General features: G+C 44.3%; 1 protein-coding gene across 2 annotated transcripts in view; it reads right to left on the bottom strand.

Moving 5' to 3' along the window:
* The window catches only part of PIP5K1A (phosphatidylinositol-4-phosphate 5-kinase type 1 alpha), a 750,147-nt gene that overhangs the window by 178,809 nt on the left and 548,947 nt on the right, over nt 1-22,391 (bottom strand). For both annotated transcript variants that reach the window (XM_069650241.1, XM_069650243.1), the window contains exon 7: nt 1,320-1,619. In XM_069650241.1, coding sequence (XP_069506342.1) covers nt 1,320-1,619 — 300 coding nt within the window. The remainder of the gene's footprint in view (nt 1-1,319; nt 1,620-22,391) is intronic.

Genomic DNA, 22,391 nt, shown 5'->3' with positions numbered 1-22,391 from the left:
GACCTGGCAAGGCAGGAAGTCGGCCAAACAACAATATGGCCAAAGAACAAGCGAAGATCGAGGCGTCGCCATTTTTGGGCACTAGCCACGATTAGTAGTCACACAGTAAAAGCAAATGTGCACTCAAAAAAAGAAAAAGAAATTGTAAAAATGTATCTGCTGCCACCAGCTTGTCATTAGGCACATATAATCGTATCCAAAAACTCCCTTTTACACTTTTAGAACTTTTAAACTATCACTAACACAAGCCTAATGAAAGCCTAATGAAAGCTAGCTACAGAGACATTCTAGTGAGAAACATTGTGGATCCTGAGGCTTTTGGAGGCAAGGCCCCATTCATCTTAGTGTTTGGACTTAAGTTAGGTTATTGTCTTGCGATCCGGTTCCAACATTGATTGCATCTAAAATACTAACCTGCTTTGCTAACTAAGATATTTGGATCTATGGTGACTGTATATATATCAGAGTATTGTGCAATAATACTACCCGTTACATTTATTTTCCACTGTGCTCAGAAGGCCTATAATAACTAGTTGTATACTTTACTGTCTACACTGAATTATTGTGCGCAATACTGTGCAGACTCATTCAGGGCCAATAAAACCACTCACTCCAGCGAATAACCCTTGACTGCCCATCCACGTACATTGAGTGGATTTTGGCAAACCGCTCAGAGTTCCCAGTTCGCTAGAACTATGGTGGTCCCCTAATATGTATCCACGAGGTGAGATTTTAGAAATCCATCTGAACAAATATAAAGAAATGAATACACACTTTTTTCCAGAATGAGTACTGAGGCCATTGATTGCCATTGGTGCGGTCTGCCTGTCATTTGGGAATTATTGTAAGCATGTGAATCTTACCTACTATACACAATTGAAGTAAACATGAATAAGGCACGTTACTCATTTCATACCATGAGTGAAGTCACTGGCGATAATTGTTCAGTGTTTTTTGTCAGAGCTGAGGTTTATTGGGCACAATGCAAGTGGCAAGTGTTTACGTGCGGATGCTGCATCAGCAATTCCTTTTCCTGAATGAGACATTTCTGCTTGATGAAGGCATCACAATGCCTCCCTGCCCCCAGTGGCTAAAGAGAGGTTATCGTGGATAAGAAATGGGTGACGTGGGTTCAGAGCCTGCCCATAACACCGACTTTGCAGGTGCTCGACAGTGCCCTAAAGAGCTTTATGAAAAATGCAAAAAGAAAGGCACTACATGCCTAAGTAGTAAAAGCACATTTGAGCAAACAAATCAGAAACCATAGATATGTCCTAAAGTGGTAGTTCAAGAATGCAGCAAACAATCAGCAGTCTTACCAAGCAATCTCGAAGGATGGTTTTGCTAAGAGCATTGTACATGTCAAGATCCAAGAACAGCCCATCTCCAATGTCCTGAATGAAGTCAAGGTCTTTGAATGTGGGGAAACTCTTCTCACGCTCCTTCTGTGATGCTCGGCGTTTGTAGGTGGAACCCTTCAGATCATACTTCAGGTGCATCTTCACTGACCGTGGCAGCAGGTTGTTCATGACTACAATGCGAATGTTTTTGCCAGCAGCCTGTACACAGTACAGGCCGTAGAACTTGGGCAGCAGTGTGCGGGGGTTCTGATTTAAGTTCTGGAAAACACAAAAAACGACTATGAAGAGAATCTGCAGATGGTAATGACTTTAAAAGTGCAGGCCTTCAAACACTACCAATCTGTGAACTTAAAATAACACTTGCATGCTGTGAGCCCGTAAGCCCCATTGTACATTCTGGTACAAGATCCTTTGGATGTTTTATTTTGCATTCAAGGTTTAGTTGACCTTTTCTCTGACGCGCCAAAATCTGAGGACTTCAATGATTCAAAATAGATTGCGTTGCCCCAATGGGCTCCAACTCAGGAGCAGGGTACCACAAGGTAGTCAGCTGGTCACTGCCACTACATTCTTGAACATCGCTGTGCTGGCTCTAATGGTTGGAGGATGCCAGATTTTAGTAAGATGCAGCATTCTGTACTGAGACTGCCTAGACTGGGAGCACCCCGCTCCATTCCCCCCCCCCCCAACCCACTCAACCCCCCCCAGACCCCAACAAATCCAGCACGGAGTCTAACATCCAGACATTGCTCATACGATTTCTAGAATCCACAGCAGATCACATTCACAGGAAAAGTGTGCTGAATGGGTTACAATCTAATGTCAGGCTTACATACATGACACAGGCTTGTCTAGACCAGGGGTCTGTAACCTATGGCTCTAATGTTTCGGACTACGACTCAGATGATAGCTCGACATTGACTATGCAGTCTATGGATGATAGCAGTTGTAGTCCAAAACAATAGAAGAGCCAAAGGCTGCAGACCTCTCGTCTAAACATATGAGAACTACTTGCACACCAAGTTAAAAGCAGTGTTAGCTATACGGTTTAACACATACAAACGCCAGGGTCTGAAAAATATAATTTCTTTGCATTCTCATTCTTTTTTGTTTAATAAACACAATGTGTTTTTAAACTGAAAAATTGCAGTCACAGTGTAGCGCTGTGCTGAATACAGCCTGTGGATACAATTGATGGCTACATGACCAAAAGCCTTCCACAGTTACAGTATGGGTAAATGTTCTTGGAAACTGTAAACACATACTTTGAACTTTATCTAATTTTGGTACTCTTTATCGTAACTGTTGGCACTGCTACTTCTATATGAACTTACCTGGAGAAGTATATGCTTGGGAACTGGTGACTTTTGGGCACAAGGCCCCAAACAATCTTAGGGTTAGCGTTAATAAGAATTAGGGAAAGTGTTATTTCCATCTATATGCATCTGAAGTACTTACCTGTGTAGCACTGGTTATTGTATCAAATGCTACTCTCACTCCCCTAAGGGTGAATGTATAGATCTGTTTTGCCTGGTAATTTTATCTGTTTAGTGTGTAACTGAAGGCATCATTTTATCTTGATATACTTATCGGACTAACTGGAAATACAGGTGTTGCTCTGTGTGGACTCGTAGCCCTAAGCCCACTCTCTCACACCCTTCCCAAGACTAAGCATTGCCACTTTGTAACCTCACCTTAATTGGGCCCCTTAGCGTGTTCCCAGTTACATAATAGGATGGCCTCTGACAAACCTGGATGCTTTGTCCCTTCTTCCTTAGGTGAGCCACCCCCTTTGAGGCTAGGGAGGTGAGTCTGCTAAGCAAAACCCTGCCTAGGGGTTTGGCGAAAGTAGGACCTCCATGGATGGGACTCCCCACCCACGGACAGGAACTCCCATTCCAATAAGAGCTCCCTACAACTGAGGCTTTGTCTGAATATATGGGAATACCAGACGTGGATCCGACTGTCAACTGTGTAACTCCAAACAATGTAGAAAAGACAGTATCATACATACCAAAACATCCAAGGCGAATACATACGAATCCCATAATTTATTTTAACACATTTCACCAAAATGTAGACGGGGTTGGGTAAGGGGATTAATTATGGTGGGAGGGATGTAGGGGAAGCTTGGGGGCCTCCCTCTGCATTAAATTGCAGAAAAATGTGTTTAAAAGAAAAAAAATGTTATGGGATTCGAAAAAGAAAAATCAATGTTCTAATGTAGATCCCAAAAAAACATTTGAACAGCTGGCTCAAGTCAATGTTGGCCTCTCAATGGACTCGACAGTTAAACCCACCCCTTTGGTATTTGGTAGTAAGAATAAAAGGATTTCCCCCTTGAATGAATGAGACGCAATATGCAGAGGCGAGCCACCGACGTACCAACGTCATTGCGAGGCAGCCGAATGAAGCTGGAGAAGGACCTGGAAGGAGGCCCGGAGAGACACTCGGAGAAACTGGGGAAGAAGCCAGAGAAGGAGAAACTTGGCCAACGAGGCACACGGCTGTGCGGAGTCGGCCCAGACGAAAGCAATGATCTGGTGGTAGCATTGGTGGGCCTGGAGCCCGAACACAAACCAGCGAGCGAGTCGTCCCTTGCTCGCAGTATGCAGAACCATAGTGTGTTGGGTAAGATTTTCATTTCAGTGATAAATCTTCCTGACCTATGTCAACCCTGGGACTTTTTGCTGGACTTTGTGATTATTTTCCCCTATCCCTAGATGAGTGAAAATCGTTTTCCCCTCACCTAGTCTTACTCTTTTTATGGGCGACCTTTTCATGTCCCTCCATAGTGTGTGATTGGAGTTAGTTTCCTATAACTTTGGACTGGCTTAAGTACAATGGCAGCACACCACATTTTAAATGCAGTGGCTTCCTTTAAATTCTCTTATTTCTTGGGTGAACTACTGTTCCCAAGAGGCAAAATGGGACTCACATCACCTTTACATTGATTTTAGTGAGCCAGTACACCCCACCTTATGTGTGGAGTGCTGGGGGATGCAATGTATCCCCTTGCTTACTTACCTGGTAACATTTCTGTTACAAATACAAGTTTACTTGAATGGCTGGTGGCAGTGAAACAACTTCTGTGACGTTGAAGTCATTAATCGCAGGCTGTCAAATCAGCCTCGGTAATACACAGGAGGGTCACCATTCCACTAGAATGGAGGGCTCCTTTTTGTCATTTCTTGTTTGCTTGTTTTTACCTAGGTTGTCTTCTGCAATTCTAGGCAGGAATTACCTTGGTTGAAGTTTTGTCTTCAGCAGGAATCCTTTGAATTCTCTGCAGAGGCTCCAGAGTATCTGAAGGCAGGAAGCGAGGGAAGAGTCCAAAACTACTCTGCAGCCCTTTGTCTTTCACCTTGCCTGAAAGGAACCAGTTCCCACTGGGGGGTTGGCTGTCCTAATTGGACAACCAGACCGCCCCTTTCTGTAAACTGAGTTGTGCTGCAGTTCCTGATAAAGACTCAGATTCTGGAAGCTGCTGACAAGTCTACCACTGGAGCGGAATCCGAAGAGGAAGATAGAGCAAAGAGCTCTATTCTCCTAAGGTACTGTGTTGGCTTGGGTAATACTTACCTTAAGCCTTATGTGAATCCTGTGAAGCCGAGTGGGTAATTCGTGTGGTTGGGAGTTTGCCCATACCATTCGCCCAGGCCTAATGCTGGAACGCATATAGAGAGCCTTCTGTGAAGTCCCTGAATACTTAAGTAACTCTAAAGCTAATACCTACTTGTTAAAGAAGACATCCACTCCGATTTTCCTGCATTTGAACCCTATCCTGACCTGCATACAGCTTGATCCTAGACCACTGGGGTCAATCTTCTGCCTTTGAGAAAACTCATGCTATTGACTACGGAAGGACGACAAAAGTTAAGGCTTCTGTCTTGAAAACTATAGCAAGTACTTGTAAATTAGTTAGTGCTGCAACTGTATCTCTGAAATAGAATAAGTTACACAGTGTTACAAAGGTTACTTAACTTTAAGTCACTGGTTGCTCCTTTAGAATGTATACAAGTTGCTTTACTTACTATGAATAGTGTTTCCCTCTTCTTAAAAGTATTTAGTGCAGTTATATTATTCTGAACTGAATGAGTGTAAAAGCTTACCAATAGGCTTTACACCCTGTTGTGCCCCATCAGACACTCTTGCTCCTCAGCTAGTCAAGCCTATTGCACCTATAGTGGTCTCTCACCTCACTGACCTCATCCTGTCCTTCGACTCCGCTTGCTTTCTTTCTTTCCCTCCCTTTTCAAAACGGCCATGGTCGTCGTCCTGAAAAAGCAGGGGGCTGACCTGAACCCAACGGCCAACTTTCACCCTATGTCTCTCCTTCCACACAACTCTAAAGTGCTGAAAAGGGTCATGTTCAGTCTTACCAATTTATTAGGCACCCACAACCTTCAAGACCCCCTACACGGAGGTTTCCGCTCCCTTCACTCCACGAAAACTACTCTCATGAATGTGTCCAAATTCTTCACCTCTACTAAGCCCTCAAACCTATCCTCCATCCTAATTCTCCTCGACTTGTCAGCTGCCTGGCACTTTCGATCACCGAGATCTCCTTAATACTCTTTGGTCTTGGGATTTGTGATCGAGGCCTTGCCTATCCAATCTTGCACCTCGCCAATTCTCTGTCACCTGGAGCAACAACTCTCAACTCACTCCTCCAACTGTTGGTGCTCCACAAGGCTCTTTCTTGGGTCCGCTCCGCTTTACACTCTACACTTCTGCTCTTGGGGCACTAATCTCCTTCTTTGGTTTCTCGTACCAACTCTCTGCAGACAACACCCAAATCATCTCTTTTCCTGAACTCTCCTCTGATCTCTCTATCAAAACTTCAAACTGTCTCTCTGCCATTAAATATTTGATGCTTTGCACTCTGTTAAATTCTACCAAAACAGAGGTACTCTTCTTCCCTGCCAAAAGCTATCGCTCATCTCTTCCTCTGCCTATCCAGTTTCCACCAGACACACTCCCCTACTCTTCTTCAGCTAGAAATACTGGCGTCATCCATGATCCTTCTCACACCTTCTCTTCTTTAATTTCCAAAACTGCAACAGCAGCTTCCCTTAACCTCCTAAATATGAAGAAAATCAGGCACCTCCTTCCTTTCAACACCGCCAAGCAGCCCTACATATAAGGGGTGTCTTGGCCACTTTTACTCCCTACAAAAAGGCAAATACTCCAACCAATAAAAACAAGGGGTAAAGATACTCCCAACAAAAAATGGGAAACAGACACGTAGGACCGTGTCCCCCTGAATTCACCTACATGGCTCCATGGATATGTTTGGACCAGTCGTGCATGTAGTTCCACAGGAAGAAAGTATTATTACTGCCTAATTGGAAGACGTAAACGGGTGTATCTTTTAATGTGTATGAATAACTAGGTGCGAAGGAAGGATTATCACAAAAACATTGCCGTTATCCAGTTACGATAGTTTGACTTGCTTATAAAATACTCTCATTGGGAATTGGACTTAAATGTTGACTCCCTAAAAATCATTTTGCTCCCAACTTTAAAAAACGGAGTAAAATACTCCCACTTCAAAATCTTATCTGGAGAAATGCTGCCAAGCATCTCTTAACCACTCTTGTCTTCTCTAAACTGGACTACTGTGCCAGCATTCTCTTTGGTCTCCCCAACTATGCTTTCTGTCCTCTTGACAGGATCATTAACTTTGCTACCAGGAGTCTCTGAATGCCCTCACTTCAACACCTACTTCCTCGTACGATCACCAGGCTGGATGGTTGAGTTGATGCAAAACAGGGCCAGATTTAAATTTCTTCGCCTGGTTCACAAATCTATCCACGGTAAGGCACCACTGTATTCTTCCTCCTCTTTCCAATTCTATAAGCCTTCTTGTAATCTCAGCTCTGCCTCGACTACCCTTGTGGCTCCTCACCCTCCTTGTACTTCCTCACGCTTCCGTTCCTCCTCTCTCTTGCTCCACTTGCATGCAATTCTCTTCCAAGGACATCCGAGAAACAGTCCACACAGATTTGTAAAAAACCAAGCTGAAATCCTATGTGCTTACCTCCGAGTTACCCTCTTATCCTACCTCTCATCTGCCTGCTAGCTAACCTTTTCTCCTCACCTCTAACCTGCCTCTGTCTCTCACTTCCTCTGCTTCCATTCTAGCACTTCACCGATCATGGTCAAGTTAAGCACAGCTGGCCATACCATCTACCTGCACAAAAGTGTCCAATATTGGTTGTCCTTAATCTATGTATGTCCACTTAAGTATTGTCCCCAATGACCGTTCCATTTACTCCCCTCCACAACCTGGTCAGAATGTTCCTCAAACTCACCCCATTGTAAGCTGACTTCTTATATGTGTGTAGGTGGTCTGTGGTGGGTACTTTGACCCAAGGGTTGAGGTCAGGTTTGTGCCTTGGGAGGAGAGAAGAGGAGGAAGAACTGCGTTTTGGAATGGTTGAGCTTAAGAAAGTGGGTGGTGCTCCAGTTGGTGATGGTGGAGTGACCTCTTCTGAGGGTGTGGAGTTGTGAAAGGGTTTAGATTTGGAAGTATATTTGGTGTTTGCATATTGGTGGAAATTGATGTTGTGCTTGCCAGGGATCCATCCCAGGGATTATACATACAGGTTGAGGAGTAGTGTAGACTGGGAGGAACCTTGCGGGACATCTGTGCGTAACTGGGGTGGGGTTCGACACAAAGTGAGTTCGGTCACTGGCAGATGGCTGCAAATTCTCAGGGGGTTACAAATCAATGAACAGGTTATCATGCCCTGTTCTTTCGAGAGAGGGGCGCCTGCTACCTTTTTTGTATTTTTGGAAGGAACTTGGGGTGGGTCACCCTAAGTTACCTGGACTCCCTGCTCACTGTGCTCAGAGAGGCACAGCTCCACCTCACTGATGAGGCCCAACAAGGCTGAAAAAAGTGTATGGGGTTGCTGTTGGTACTCTTGTTCAGAAGGGAATTGCCATAGCATTTTGGTGCTGGACTGCCCATGTGGGTGGGACAAAGTGATTATGCAAATGATTTTTCCCATCTGTGAAAGGTACAGTGAGCAAAAAAAGCAGATGGCTGGGAATTCACAAAGTGGTTACAAACCACTGAACAGGTTATCATGCCGTGTTCTTTCAAGAGAGGGGCGCCGGCTACCTTTTTGTACTCTGTCACTGAGGAAGGCTGCAAACCAGTCGAGGATGGTGCTTGAGAGTTTTATCTTGTGGGATAGGATGTCGAGTAGAACTGTGTGGTCGATCGTGTCCAAGGCTGCAGAGAAGTCAAGGAGTAAGAGTAGTGCTGTTTGTCCTTTGTCGGTGATGCTGTGCAGGTCATCAAGGATGTGAGGTGTAGAAGTCTCAGTACTGTGTCCAAATCAAAAGCCAGATTGGAAGGGGTTAAAAATTCAACCTCTATTACAGGGAGAAAATTCCAATCTGTGATGAGAAGCACAGGCACTTAACAAAAGTAAAAAAACACAAATTGGGGCCTGATTTTGTTTACAGAACTGAGAATAAGCATTAGAAAATCAAAAACCTACAGAAACATTCAGTTTAACTGACACAAGCTATATTGCAAATAAAATGTTGTACTTTTTCCCGGTTTAAAGTAATATGTACATTTACACACATTGTTATTTTACTTTAAAGGCTACCTTTGTGAATGGACCAGCGACTGTTCTGAAGCAGCAAAATTATATTCCTCGACCAACTGCGACAGGTGGGGGATGGGTTTCCCAGGGACATAGGATTCAAAAGTCAAAGGACCAAATGTTTGCTTTTTTCTCAACTACATGCCTTGATAGTACAAGCAAAGGATGCTATTAACAGCCACCATCTGTCACACACACCAGAACGCCATAAAAGTACAAGAAATAGATTGAGCAGTGGTCTGCTCGGCAAGTAATCGTATCTTCCCATCAGCTATGTCACACCTTGAGAGTCTCGATAGAGACAGAAAGTGGCTGTATTCACTCAAAGGGCAGGGATAGGGGTCAACAAATGGCTATGAGCACTGGATTTCAAAGAATGTTTGCCATGACTGCCAGACTTCTTTAAATGGCTCAGCTCACAGCTTCAAAGGGGTCGACCTAATTTGTCCGTGACCGGGCAGGGATTGGAATGTCATTTCATACTGCGATTCATCTCATCACATGCAAGGAAAGGAATACACTATTTAAATTTTACAAATGGAATTACATTTTCTTACATGTTTTTATCAGAAGCTCGTAGAAGCATACTTTTTAAAAATTGTTCAATGTAAAAAGTGTAAAACTATTTTTATGACAATCATTTACTCATGCAAATTAGTTGAATGTACACATTTTCTTTTGCAGAAATGTTGTACATTAGTGGTTCATATAACTTGCCATCCGTGTCGGTGAGGTCATTATGTTGAGCTCAGAATAACGTTGTTGTGTGAAAGTATCAGCGAATCAGACGAACATCATTAGATTCACCCGAGTGACAGCAATTTGACAAACTGATTAATAACAATCACATGTGTGGAACATGTTGTTTCTGAAAGTTACAATTGTTCAATGTAGACATCTCCACTCCAAGATGACATATCAAATGTGAGCAGAGCTGGGCTTAAAATGTTACTCCCATTAGACTGCCCTCTTCAGTAATATGCCCGCTGAGTACGAATGGGGTGTTTTAGTAGGATGTCAATTTTGGAACACTGTCCAATCACATACACAGCGAAGGCAGTGGCGAGAACCCTTCCTCTGCTCCATCGAATTTCTGGCTAGTTGGGTGGGCCCACGGCCCTCTCCTGTTCCTCCTCGATTCTTCACCCCTGCCTCAGATCCTTTTGTGCACTACTGGGTTAGCTGCGGTACCCAGCCACCATTCCTTCTTGTGCCCTCCCTCCCTCCCTCCCTTTGTCCACCCCTGTGCCTCCTGATTGGTGGTTCCTGGTGTCCCAGGAACACACTACTTGCTCTGTGTGAGACACCATCTTCATCAAGGTGAAGGCAGCAGCGAGGACCCTTCCTCTGCCGCATCGAACTCTGGTGAGTTGGTTGGGCCCACACCCCTCTCCAGTTCCCCTTTGATTGATTCCCCCTGCCTCAGACACTTTCTTGCACTCCTGAGCTATCCATGGTACCCAGTCTCCATCACTCATTGAGCCCACCTCACTCCCTCCACCTGCCCCCACGTTGGTGGTTCTGTGGGTGTGGTGACCCCAAGAGAACTGCTTAAGAGAGCATCTCAGGGCACCAGGCAAAGGGCACCTACCACCCCCGTTTGCCCTGGCACCACAGACTCGCCGGACGCCAAAATTGCTCTCGGCAGCTACTTCCAGGTAAGAGTCGCCATCATTGAATACAACCACTGCTGTAGTTTACCACACCGGTTCTGTGCTTTACAGAGTGCTCCAAGTGTAGGTTTGTAAGAGTATATCTGGCCATGGTTTGTATTCAGACACACGCACCCCCCAACAGAATGCTCCTACTGTAGGTCTGCTGCTTTGATCTTGCCATGGATGTGTTTTTGCCACACTCACATTTTCTATTCCCACAGTGTTTCCAGAGGTTGGTTCGCTGCTCTGAATCTTGCCACTGTTGTGTTTTTGTTACACTTGATTCAGTCTTTGATCCAGACCCTCATGCACTGCATCCCAGGGAATACAGCCGTGCCCCTCCGGGGTTTGGTCCGCAGTCAAATGGCACAGTCAAACATCTGCCATACACATGGTTTGACTACACCCACCCTAAACATACATCACTCTCAACCCAAATGGCACCTTCCATAGAATACAGCTGAGTCCCATGCAAAATCTGCTACAGCTGTTCACATAGTCTGTCTTGACTCATTTGAACCCTCCCCATCACCTGATAATTACAGCCTGCTGTTGGGGACCTAGCCACCCCCTACTTGCCTCCCTTTCAGCTATGTATGCACACATGCATTTTACAACTGCTTTGCTTCTCAATCCAGCAGACAGTCATCTAAAGGGTGTTCAACCTCATAGCGCTTTGAGTCCATACCATTGGCAGTAGGTGCTGTTCAAATAGCAAATAATGTAACGTAACAGACCAATTAGATTCAAGAAATACACACATCTGAAGGAAGGCGTTTCAATTTATAAAAGCCCAAACCCATAGTTTTAGGAGACTCCCTCAAACACTCTCCGATTGAAGGGAAGGAGAGAAACGAGAACTGACAACAGAGAGAATAGAAAATCTTATTTTCCGTGGGACTCATTTTTGATTAGTAGCAGAACACTGTAAGAGGCCAACCCGGAGTCCAACCGCAGAGCATTAGTACAAAGGGAAGCACACAGCAGAAGGGAAGAAACAATGCTGTGTTTGGAAAGATGACCCCATCTTGCTGACTGAAGCCAACCTATTACCAAAGGGAGGAGAATGGAACAGGCCCTTGAGAGTGTGCCCGACTGTGTGGGAGGTAGCAAAAAAAGATGTTTGTTGTAGGTATAATGTATTTATTGCGATTCTGGTTGTTCATACTCAACATTAAACAAGTTACAACAAAAGGAAAATAAGAAAGTTACATATATAAACATATCATGAAAAGCACAATTTTAAAACAAAGGAAAAATAAAAAAAGAAATTCATAGTCAACTACATAACATTCAAAATTTAATCATCACAGAATGTACATAAAAGGCAAAAGGTGAATGCAACAAGCGCGTATTACCATCTTAACTTAATGAAACCTGCCTCATACAAGATTTTAACAGCAATGGTTTCCTCACCACTCGAGATCCTTCCAAAAAAGTATTTTGTTTCCAGTAAAGCAAAATTATCTATGAATCACCCGAGCCATACATTTCTAAGTGTTCCCAGAGTGGAGCAATTTAAAATGATATGCTCTATTTTGTAGCACATCTTGGTTTTTATCCAACACTCAGCCATCACCTATTTCCCCCTTCAAAGATCTAACTTGGCAGATCTTACCAATAGGGAGTAGGTTCATGCTATATTTTAGGAATTGACCAGCCCAATATGCATTTGGGAAATTTTCCGATATTTCCCCAGGGCTTATCGAGCAGCAATAGACTATTATACAGTTTATACTGTCTCATTTTAGTGATTATCCAATCACTTCTTAGCAGGATCTTCTTTGCTTCATTCGGGTACTTTATAAGAATATTAGTTGATAACTTAAACTATTCAGAATCCCATCAGCTCTTTTCCCGAAATTAACCAGGGCACTCTGTGGCAAAGAGTGCAAAATACCCATCAGATCTTCACATAGTAAGCCCTTCAGAGACATGACCAACCTTCGATACATTGAAAGAATGTTCCAATCTAGTAAGCAGCTCAATGAGGTTAGACCCAGTTCTAATCTCAACAAAGCCATAGGTACACAATCAGGTATGATATGATCTATGATGTGGCATTTATAACGTGCCTGTACTAGTGTTTCTAGGCGCGAAACCCAATGCACGCTTCCATGTCTGAGATTCACTTTTATAGGGAAACAATCGCAGATTATTCTCTGTACCATATAGCAGGCCTGGGAACACCTTCATTTTCTAATAGGTTAGCAGCGGGCAGATGGAGAACTTACAGTATTAAATTCTGATCTTCATCTGCAAAGCCATTTGGGTAGCCCTCGTCGTCACGTGCCATGAGAATATCCATGCCATCAGCTGCACCCATTTTAAAAACTAAATAGGTTAAAGTTTAAAAAGGAATCAGCCGTGGATCCCCCATACATTTAAAAAAAAATGTTTTTATTGGCATTTAAATATAAACAGAGCATTTAAGCACAGGTTACTACTTCATAACATCTGGTATTGTCTTGTGTCTGCCTTGCAATTAATATTTAAACATTAAACAATTAACTATAACTGTCCTTCGTTCTTGTTATCACCGTTTCTCTCTCGCCTTTTTCATGTAAGTCTCTCGTGAGATGAGAGCTCTATGTCTTGGGGGATTTTCATGGGGGTCGGGGGGTGTGATCGCTATCTTGATGGCAGTGTTCCAGGTGTGCAGTTCATGATAGTGTGCTGGCTCAGGGGGGTTGAACGTTTGTCGAGAAGATCATGTCTCTCAGTAGAGCTTTCCACGACTCTAGTGTTGCGCTCATCTCACCTCCCCCTTGCGTGTTCCCAGCCTCCCAGGCTTTAGTTTCGGCGGCAGTCCATCTCTCCATCTCTTTGATCCAGGATTCATGCCTAGGGCCTCCGGGTGATTTCCAAGCCATTGCAATTGTTCTCTTTGTGAGGATGCATGCCATGTCCATTAGCTTTACTATGTGTTTGGTTTTGCTTAGCCTGGGGTATGCCCAGGAAGTATTCTATTGGTGTCCATTCCTATCTTTCTACTCCTACTTTTCTGCAGGTTTGTTCAATTTTGGACCAGAATTTCAGTGATTTCGGGCAGGTCCAGAACATATGAATCATGTCTGCGTGTTTGTTGCAGCACCATGGGCATTGTGGCTGGGTCCGTTTGTTGAATCCGGCTACCCTTTGTGGGGACATGCAGGTTCTGTAAAGGACATTCAGCTGGATGAGTCTGAACCTGGTGTTTCTTGACACCTCTTTTGGGTATTGCAGGGCCCTGTTGCATTCGTTTTCGGTAATATCAATTCCCAGGTCTTTCCTCCCACTTTTCTTTAAGATGCGGGCTGCGTGGGTTGGGTCTGTCGTCTGGATGTTGGTTTCCATCCATCGCTCAGGTTGTACATCTCCTGTACAAGGGGGTTTGGCTCTGGTTCCTCAGGCCATGTGTTCCAGTTCTTCTTTGCCGTGTGTTTCACCCGTTGGTACCATAGGAATTGGCGGTTGCCAGGCCGTCCCGTGTTTGTAGTCCCGTTTTTTTTCGGGAGTGCCAGCGATATGCGGAGATTCCCTTCTGCTGCCTCTGGACCAGCTTCTCAAGCGTTATTTTAGGTGTTGGACACCTTTTTTAAGGATCTGATTATGGCGACTCGGCCGGAGCTCGGCATTTCTGTCTCCTCACGCCATGAGCACCAGGCCACACCCCCCCACACACACACACACAAACCAGCTATACCCCATTTAGATTTTTTGTTACTTATGAATCTAATTTTTTTTTTTTACTATTGCTGCATAATTAATTTAGTATGGAATATTTCCAGACAGCATCTAGTTGTCTCCATAGGCCCACCTGGGTCCTATCCATGAAAATGACTTGTTAAATAAGGCACGCTCACAGAAGAGATCCTAGGTGGAGCCAATGAGGATCTAGCAAGAAAAACCATCCCAAATGTGAAAGGTAGAGGTTTAATAAGGAGGAAGCCAACATGCAGCCCCCCTGGGCACCCCTTCTTGTACGAAAGGCCTCAGTCAGTAAACCCTGCCCATTCAACCATACCTGTAGATATGTATATTCATGGTGGTGGGGCCTGGTATATGTCAATCCCTTAGCTTACGCCATTACAGACTGCGATCTACACAATCAAAGGCCTGCATGTAAATAGCAGCCATATAGAGGTAATTTTCCAGGGTGAAGTGATTCTTCCCTTGGCCAGCCCACCACATGACCATTTAGCTTGGTACCCCGAGCCCCTTTCAGAAGCCAGTCTGGTACTTCTGTAGGCAGCCAGATCGATGTGAGGGGTCAGAAATGCGAGACGCACAGAAGAACAGGTTACTTACCCATGGTAACGTTCTTTCGACTGGATGTTCCTCCCACGTCCTTATCTTTGATATTTTTATTCAGTAGAGGGCGCTGCGCATCGATGACTGTCGAGTCGATGTCCCTCGAAGGCCTCCGTCTCTATGTGTCATCAGTGGTATAAATAGTTGCGTGCAACGTCCGTTGCTCAGTTACCTTTTGAAGAATTAGGTATTGTGTAAAATGAGACAGCTACTACCCTTGAGGGAGCGCAAACTACAAGGGAAGTTTGACTGCGGGGAAGGACGGGAGGGGCGATAAGGAATACGTGGGAGGAACATCTAGTCGAAAGAACATTACCATGGGTAAGTAACTTGTTCTTTGAATGGATTGTGTCCTCCCACGTATTCCTAATCTTTGATAGGCTCCCAAAGCAGTAAAGTATAAAGGAGGAGGGAGTAAAATGTTTATCCTTTAAGTATGCACAGAAAGCAATAATGCCTTTCCAAATGTAGTTTCCTGGCTACTGGAGGAATCCAAGCTATAGAATCTAGTAAAGGTGTGTGCAGACGACCATGTGGCAGCTGCACAAATATCTTACCGGAACTCCCCTTTGAAGAGCTGACGAAGCTGCGATACCCTTGATAGAATGAGCCCTCAGATGTTCTGGTGGGTCACTACCTGCCAATTTGTAACATTCTATAATAGTTAGAATAATCCACCTTGAAATTGTCTGCTTGGTGATGGCTAGACCTAGCTTGTGACCTGTGTATGCCACAAATAATTGGTCTGTTTGTCTTTACTTTGCCAGTCTGCTAATATAGAAGTTCAAAGCATGCTTTGGGTCAAGTCTGTGCAGCTTTTCTTCCTCTTTCCCCGGATGAGGAGGAGGGCAAAATGAACATAAGGTTATCTTTTGAGTAATATGAAATTTCGACACAACCTTTGGAGGAAATTTGGCTTCACCTGTAGACCAACTTTACCTTTATGAAAGACAGTGTGATGGGGTTTGCAGGATAAAGCTTTTAACTTGCTCACCCGCTGTGCAGAAGTTATGTCCACTAGAAAAACAGTTTTGAAGTTAAGGAATCTAAGCAGGCACGAATGAAGGGGTTTGAAAGGAGTATCCATTATACATTTTTAATTTAGGTGCCACAGAGGGACTTGAAAAGGAGTTGGGGGAAAACATTGGTAAACCCTTTCATAAACTGAATAACCAAGGGTATTTTGAAGTATGAAGGTTCCTCAGCAGTGTGTTAAAAAATAGACAGCGCTGCCAGGTAACCCTCAACTGTGCCGATCTGGAGTCCTACATTTGCTAGTTGTAAAAGGAAATATAACACAGTCGGTCTATTGCATGAAAGAGGGTAAACATTTTTATCTCTACACCAGCTGCAGAACTTGTTCTAACAGCAGTATAGTGATTTGGGTGCTGGCCTTCTGGTCGAAAGCAACACCTCCATTATGTCACCTGGGAGGTCCCAATCTTTGTACCTAAGCCTTTCAGAAACCATGCGTGAAGGCTGAGAGTCCTGGTATCCAGATGGAGAACCTGACCACCCTCTCACAGGAGAAGATACTCTCTTTGTGGAAAACGAATCGGAGGACAGATGGACAGGTCTAGAAGGTCTGGTTACCACGTTCTCCTGGCCCAATCTGGAGCAATTAGCTTCTCAACCTCCTTATTGCATGAGGAATGACAGTGACTGGAGGAAATGCGTAAAGGAGTGGATATTTCCAGTCCACCACAAACGCATCCCCTAGAGCTCCTCTCGGGGAAATTCCCTGGAGCAGAACAGCTTGCACTTCCCATTGGCATTCGTTGCGAACACATCCATTTGAGAGGATCTCTTGAAGGACTTCAAGGACTTCCTGAGCTAGTTCCCACTCGTGGAATACTGTGCTCTGCCTGCTCTGAGAGTCCGCCGCCGCATTCATCTCTCTGGCTAGGTGGACTGCCAACAGATTCCTTCTTGCATTGCACAAAACGAGAGCTGCATTGCCTATCTGCACAGTGGTAGTGACCCTACACCCCCTCTTTTGTTGGGGTAGTACATGGCCACTGTGTTGTCCGTCATTATCAAGACATTCTTTATCCGTACAGAGGGCAAAAAGGCTAGCCTGATTGCCCTCAGCTCTAAAAGGTTGATGTGTAGTTTGGACTGCAATGGAGACCAACGACCGGTGATGGTCAAATCGTTGGTATGGGCTCCCCACCCCGTGAGTGAGGCGTCCGTCACTACAGTTATCTCGGCCATGGTTGCTAAAAGGGTTCTCCTTTCAGATGTTCTTGAGAAGACCACCATTAAATCCAAAGCAACTCTGTTCGGTATTTGAAGGAGATCCAACATCTTTCCCAAGAATTATGACCACTGGGTCCTGAGAGCCCACTGGAGGGATCTCATTCTCAGGCGGGCCTGAAGCACCAAAAAGATGCAGGATGCCATCAGGCCGAGCAACCTCAGAAAGTCGAAGGCTGGAAGATATTGGGCATTTTGGAACTTTGTCACCATCTGTAAAAGGCTTTTCCTAAGGATGTCTCCAGGATTGCTCCAATAAACTGGAGTTTTTTTAGATGGTATCATATGGGACTTCTTGAAGTTGAGGGAGAATCCCAACCTGTGGAGGTAGTGGCAAACAATATCTAGATTATTACGAGGTTGTTCCGGGGAACTCGCTCTGATCAACCAATCGTCCAGGTAGTGGGTAGATGTGAATCCCTCCTCTCCGGAGACTCGCTGCCGCAACCGCCATTAGCTTGGTGAAGACCCTCGGGCGGAGGTTAGCCCAAATGGCAGAACCCGAAACTGATAATGAGAGCTGCCAATGGCGAACCTCAGGTACTCTGTGCATCGGATGTATTGGCACATGAAAGTAAGCATCCTGAAGGTCCAGAGATACCAACCAATCCTGGAGTTTGAGGGCCTGAAGGATCAGAAAAAGTGTAACCATCTTTAACTTGTCTTTCCTTAGGAACTTGTTCAATTCTCGGAAGTCTAAGAAGATAGGTCTCATTCCTCCGTTAGAAAATATGTTGAGTACCAACCTTTGTTCCTCTCTGCCGCAGGTACCGGTTCTATAGCACCTATCTCTAGCAGGCCCAAAATCTCCTGCATAAGTAGCGGCTCTAGAAACATCAAAGAGTTGTTCCCTGGTGGATGACTGAGGTGTGGTGTGTGCGTGTAGGAAAGGCAGGTAGTAACCTTGGCCAACTCTTTCCAATGCCCAAGCATCTGACGTAATAGCCTGCCATTCTGTCAGATGCCGCGTTAACCTGCCTCCTACTGATGTCTTGTGATGTAAGACCCCAGATGGGTTTTGGGGCGGCTGAAGCAGATGTTGAGGGTAAAGCAGCAGATGCAGACTTAGTACCTTTGCCCCGTCCACCACAGGTGAATTCGTCTCTGGCCCCTTTGAGCTGGCCGTCCTCTGCCATTTCCGAATGCGGAGCAATAGCAAAAGGACCTACCCCTCCAGGGCGTACCTGTGGGGCGGTTTGGAGTTTGTCTAATTGCAGCTCCAACAGATTTGGCCGCCACTTTGGAAATTTTCAACTTCTCCAAACTGTCATCAGCTTTTCTACCAAATAGATGGATGCCGTCAAAGGGCATATTCAGAAGTCTGGATTGCACATCAGGAGCAAATCCAGATTTCCGCACCACGCGAATCTGCGGATTGCGGTACTAGCCGCCATGGCTCTGCTGATGCTGTCAGAGTAGAGACCGTTCTGGAGTGATTCACAAATTGCATCCTTCCAGTCCTTGATAATATTCAAGAAACCGTCTCGTTCCTCCCCTTCTGTGAGACGTTCAACAGCCATTGATGCACACTCCCAAAGGGTGTGACTGAATCTTGCCAGCGTGCATGTGGCGTTTGCAGAATTTAGCGCCATGCTGCATGCCGAACAAACTTTGACCATGGCGTCAACCATTTTCTGCAGGATTGTGGGGTATGCAGTTTGTCTCGTCTGGGGTTGAATGTTTAGAGAAGTATGGGGGTTTGCAAATGAAGCTCTATTTTGCTGACAGTTTCTTACTGACGGCAGGAATAACCTCTGGCATTTTCCAATTGCTGGACACTTTATTCTGTAAATTCTTGTGAAAGGGTACGATAGGATCTTCGATCTTCTATCAACTATGTCCGTGAGGTCATCTTGTTCGTATACAGGTGCAGGCCTAGACCACCCCATATATTCCATGACCCTGTTCATAAGTGACCTATAATTACTCTCAGCATGTAGCCCTGTTTCAGGCTTGCTAAAATCTATCTCTGGGGAGGTATTTATTCCACTTGCTTCCTGCAAGCAATCCTGCAGACCTTTCAATCTGACCTCTTCTGTAATTAGTTCTTCTGGAATGTGTGGTCTAACACATTCTAGACCAAAGGGTGTTTCTGCATCTGAATCCTCTCCCTCCTCATAAACTGAGGATAGAGCTCAGAAACAATCAGAGTGTGTTAGAGGTGGGTAGCCCTTTTCCAATGAGGAAGGAGCCATAGTAGTCATTATAGGAGGAGTTAAACTTGTCACTGTCGATGTAGACATCACTGGCCTCGATGGATTTGTGATTGGCCTCGAGGACGTCGATGCAATCGACAATGGCTTTGACGTTTGACAAAGTCTTCAAAGGGATTGTCGTTAAAGACCCTGTGGGGGTCTGTCAAGGGCATCTTTGTCCCACAATCTCAGCACTTTTTGAAGCCAGATCGGGGCATAGATGGAGCAGACAAAGAGGCTATCTCGTACTGCGGAATCAAAGGTTTTCTTGACAAAAACTCGAAGAATTCACAGAACCGAGCGTCACGTTGCCGTCAAAGTTAAGTTTCTCAAGGTTTGCCCTTTATTTAAAGTAAAAAGGGGTTTTGATAAACACCTAACGTTCCTTTAACTAATAGAGAGGTGCCTGCCTAGCAAACTAAAACTAAAGAAAAATGACCTAGTGTCAAAAATATCTCTGACCCTCACACTAATACACAGCATACAATTATACAAGGAAAATATGGCTACATTTCATTTCAACAAAACAGTTCTGTAATTCAAACTCAAATGTTCTTGAAAGCACTCCTTGCATCCAGGGTTGTATTCCCCTCCCCTGGATCAATTCAGGAATACTTATTACAGTTCTGATTCAACAAAGTTCTGCTCAAGGTAATAAAGTATTTTCCAATCACTGTCTTTCTTGGAGAACCAACAAATGTCTTTCACCACAACTGGTTGATAATTTTTAAAAAATCCATGTCTTCCACAATATCCCTCTTGAAAAGGATGATTTATTTTCTCCCCAAAACACAGGTTCAAAACCAAATGCAATTGTTCTGTTATCATGCAACACTTTCTTCAACTGAAGTACTTTTTGTTGAGATAGCACTTCAATCTTTCTCAATGCTTCTTCTTGAAATAAAACACTTGTCACAATAGCAAAAGGCAACTTGTCACAGTGATGCTACTACTTGTCAAATTCAACAAAGGTTCTTTCCATACATCTTCCTGCCACAAAGATATCAAACCACCATCTTCTCTCCTGTTCCACTTGCCTGCCAGGACTAACCAATATCAGCCCTTTCCTTGTATACTCGCCTGCCAGGAAGAAAACTACAACTAACTTCAAACTTGATGGCAATATTGATTGCAATATTCTCCACACCAATCTCTTGGAAAGCAATTTAACCAATAACGGCCTTTTCTTATAGTCACTGGATTCTTCGCACCTTGTGTTCTAGTTTTCCCTAAACTGAGAACTGACTATACAAGAATTATTCTCAAAAGGTCTCTCGACTTCTAAACAGACTTTTGACCAATAGCAGTTTGAGTTACAAGCTTCTTCCATTTGAAATCCCAAAAAGGAAGAGTGTGCCCCAATCTCACCGTAGTATGGTTTCACAATCTTTTGGCTGTTGGCAATGCGAGATGAACAACGTACTGACACCTGGTATAATTCTTTCGACTAGATGTCCCTCCCATGTATTCCTCATTTTATGATAATTATCCTTCCAGCTTTAGCTGCTTCTGAATATTTTTCCCCGACAGGATGCACTGTGTGCTATCTTGTTAAGTCGATGTCCCTCGGGGGACTATGTTCGACTGTTATCAGTATAAATAGCGCATGCAGCGCCCATTGGCGTCAGTTCTGTTTTTCCCCCTCCTGTAGAGGAATTACCAGGCGTACTATAGGCTGTAGGCTCCAAGAAAGCGTAAAGTGTAAAGACACGTAAATTCTACGGCGGGGTATGCTGGGAGGGGCGATGAGGAATAAGTGGGAGGAACATCCAATCGAGCGAAAGTTACCAGGGGTAAGTAACTTGTTCTTCGAATGGATTGTGTCCTCCAACTTATTCCTCATCTTATGATAGACTCCCAAAGCAGTAATAATTTGGAAGGAGTATGAATTATATTTTGTTTTAACTGTTGTCATGGACCAAATGAAGGACCGCTTCTCCAAATTGTCCTTCCTGAACCCAGGCAGTTTCAAAACTTATGAATAGACGACCAGGTGGCTGCTGAGCAAGTGTCTGACTGGAACACCGCTCTGAAGAGCAGCAGAGGTTGCCATGCCCTTGTGGAATGTGCTCTCTAGCCTTCCAGCGGGTCTTTGCCCACTAACCTGTAACATTCCACAATAGCCAGGATGATCCATCTGGATAGGGTCCGTTTTACAGCTAAACCCAATTCAGGGCTTGTATAGCCAATGAATAATTGGTAATTTTGACAAAAATATAGCCAACCTTGATATATAAAAAGAGAGCCCTTTTTGGATTCAGCCTATGTAATCTTTCCTGCTCCTTTCCAGGATGAGGAGGTGGATAGAAAGTTGGCAAAATTATCTTTTGCGACAAGTGGAAGTCAGACTAATTTAGGTAGAAAAGATTTCACTCTGAGAACCTTGTCTTTATAGAAAACCGTAAGTGGGGTTTACAAGAAAGTGCCTACAACTCGCTTATCCTGCGGGCTGACATTGCGATAAGTAAAACAGGTATCAAGGTTAAAAGTCTCAATGGGCATTAGTGAATAGGCTCAAAAGGAATGTATGTTAGAAATGTTAAAACCAGGTTAAGATCCCATACAGGGACTTTGAATAGAAGTGGAAGAAATACATTAGTAAGACCCTTTATTGAACAATCAGATGGATTTTAAAATATGAATGCTCTTCTGAAGAGCGCTTGAAAATAGATAGCGCCACCAGGTAACCTTTAATTGTTCCAATCTGGAGCCCCACCAGATTCGTCAAATGTAACAAAAAATAAAGCACCATAGGTGTGTCACATAGAAAGGGATCCACATTCTTATCCCTGCACTAACTGCTGAACTTGCTCCAACGGCAGCAGTACAAAGATTTTGTTGCTGGCCTGCCAAAAGCAAGATCTCCATTATGTCATCTGAGAGGTCCCAATCCTTTTATCTAAATCTCTCAGAAACCATGTATGAAGGTGGAGAGTCTTGACCTCTGGATGGAGAACCCGGCCCTCTCGCGAGAGAAGGTCGTCTCTTTGTGGAAGATGCACT

The sequence above is a fragment of the Ambystoma mexicanum genome, chromosome 1p, assembly GCF_040938575.1.
Source record: "Ambystoma mexicanum isolate Mex_15411 chromosome 1p, UKY_AmexF1_1, whole genome shotgun sequence".
Taxonomy (NCBI): Eukaryota; Metazoa; Chordata; class Amphibia; order Caudata; family Ambystomatidae; genus Ambystoma; species Ambystoma mexicanum.
The sequence above is the reverse complement of the archived record's forward strand: the minus strand, read 5'-3'. Positions and strand labels throughout refer to the sequence as shown.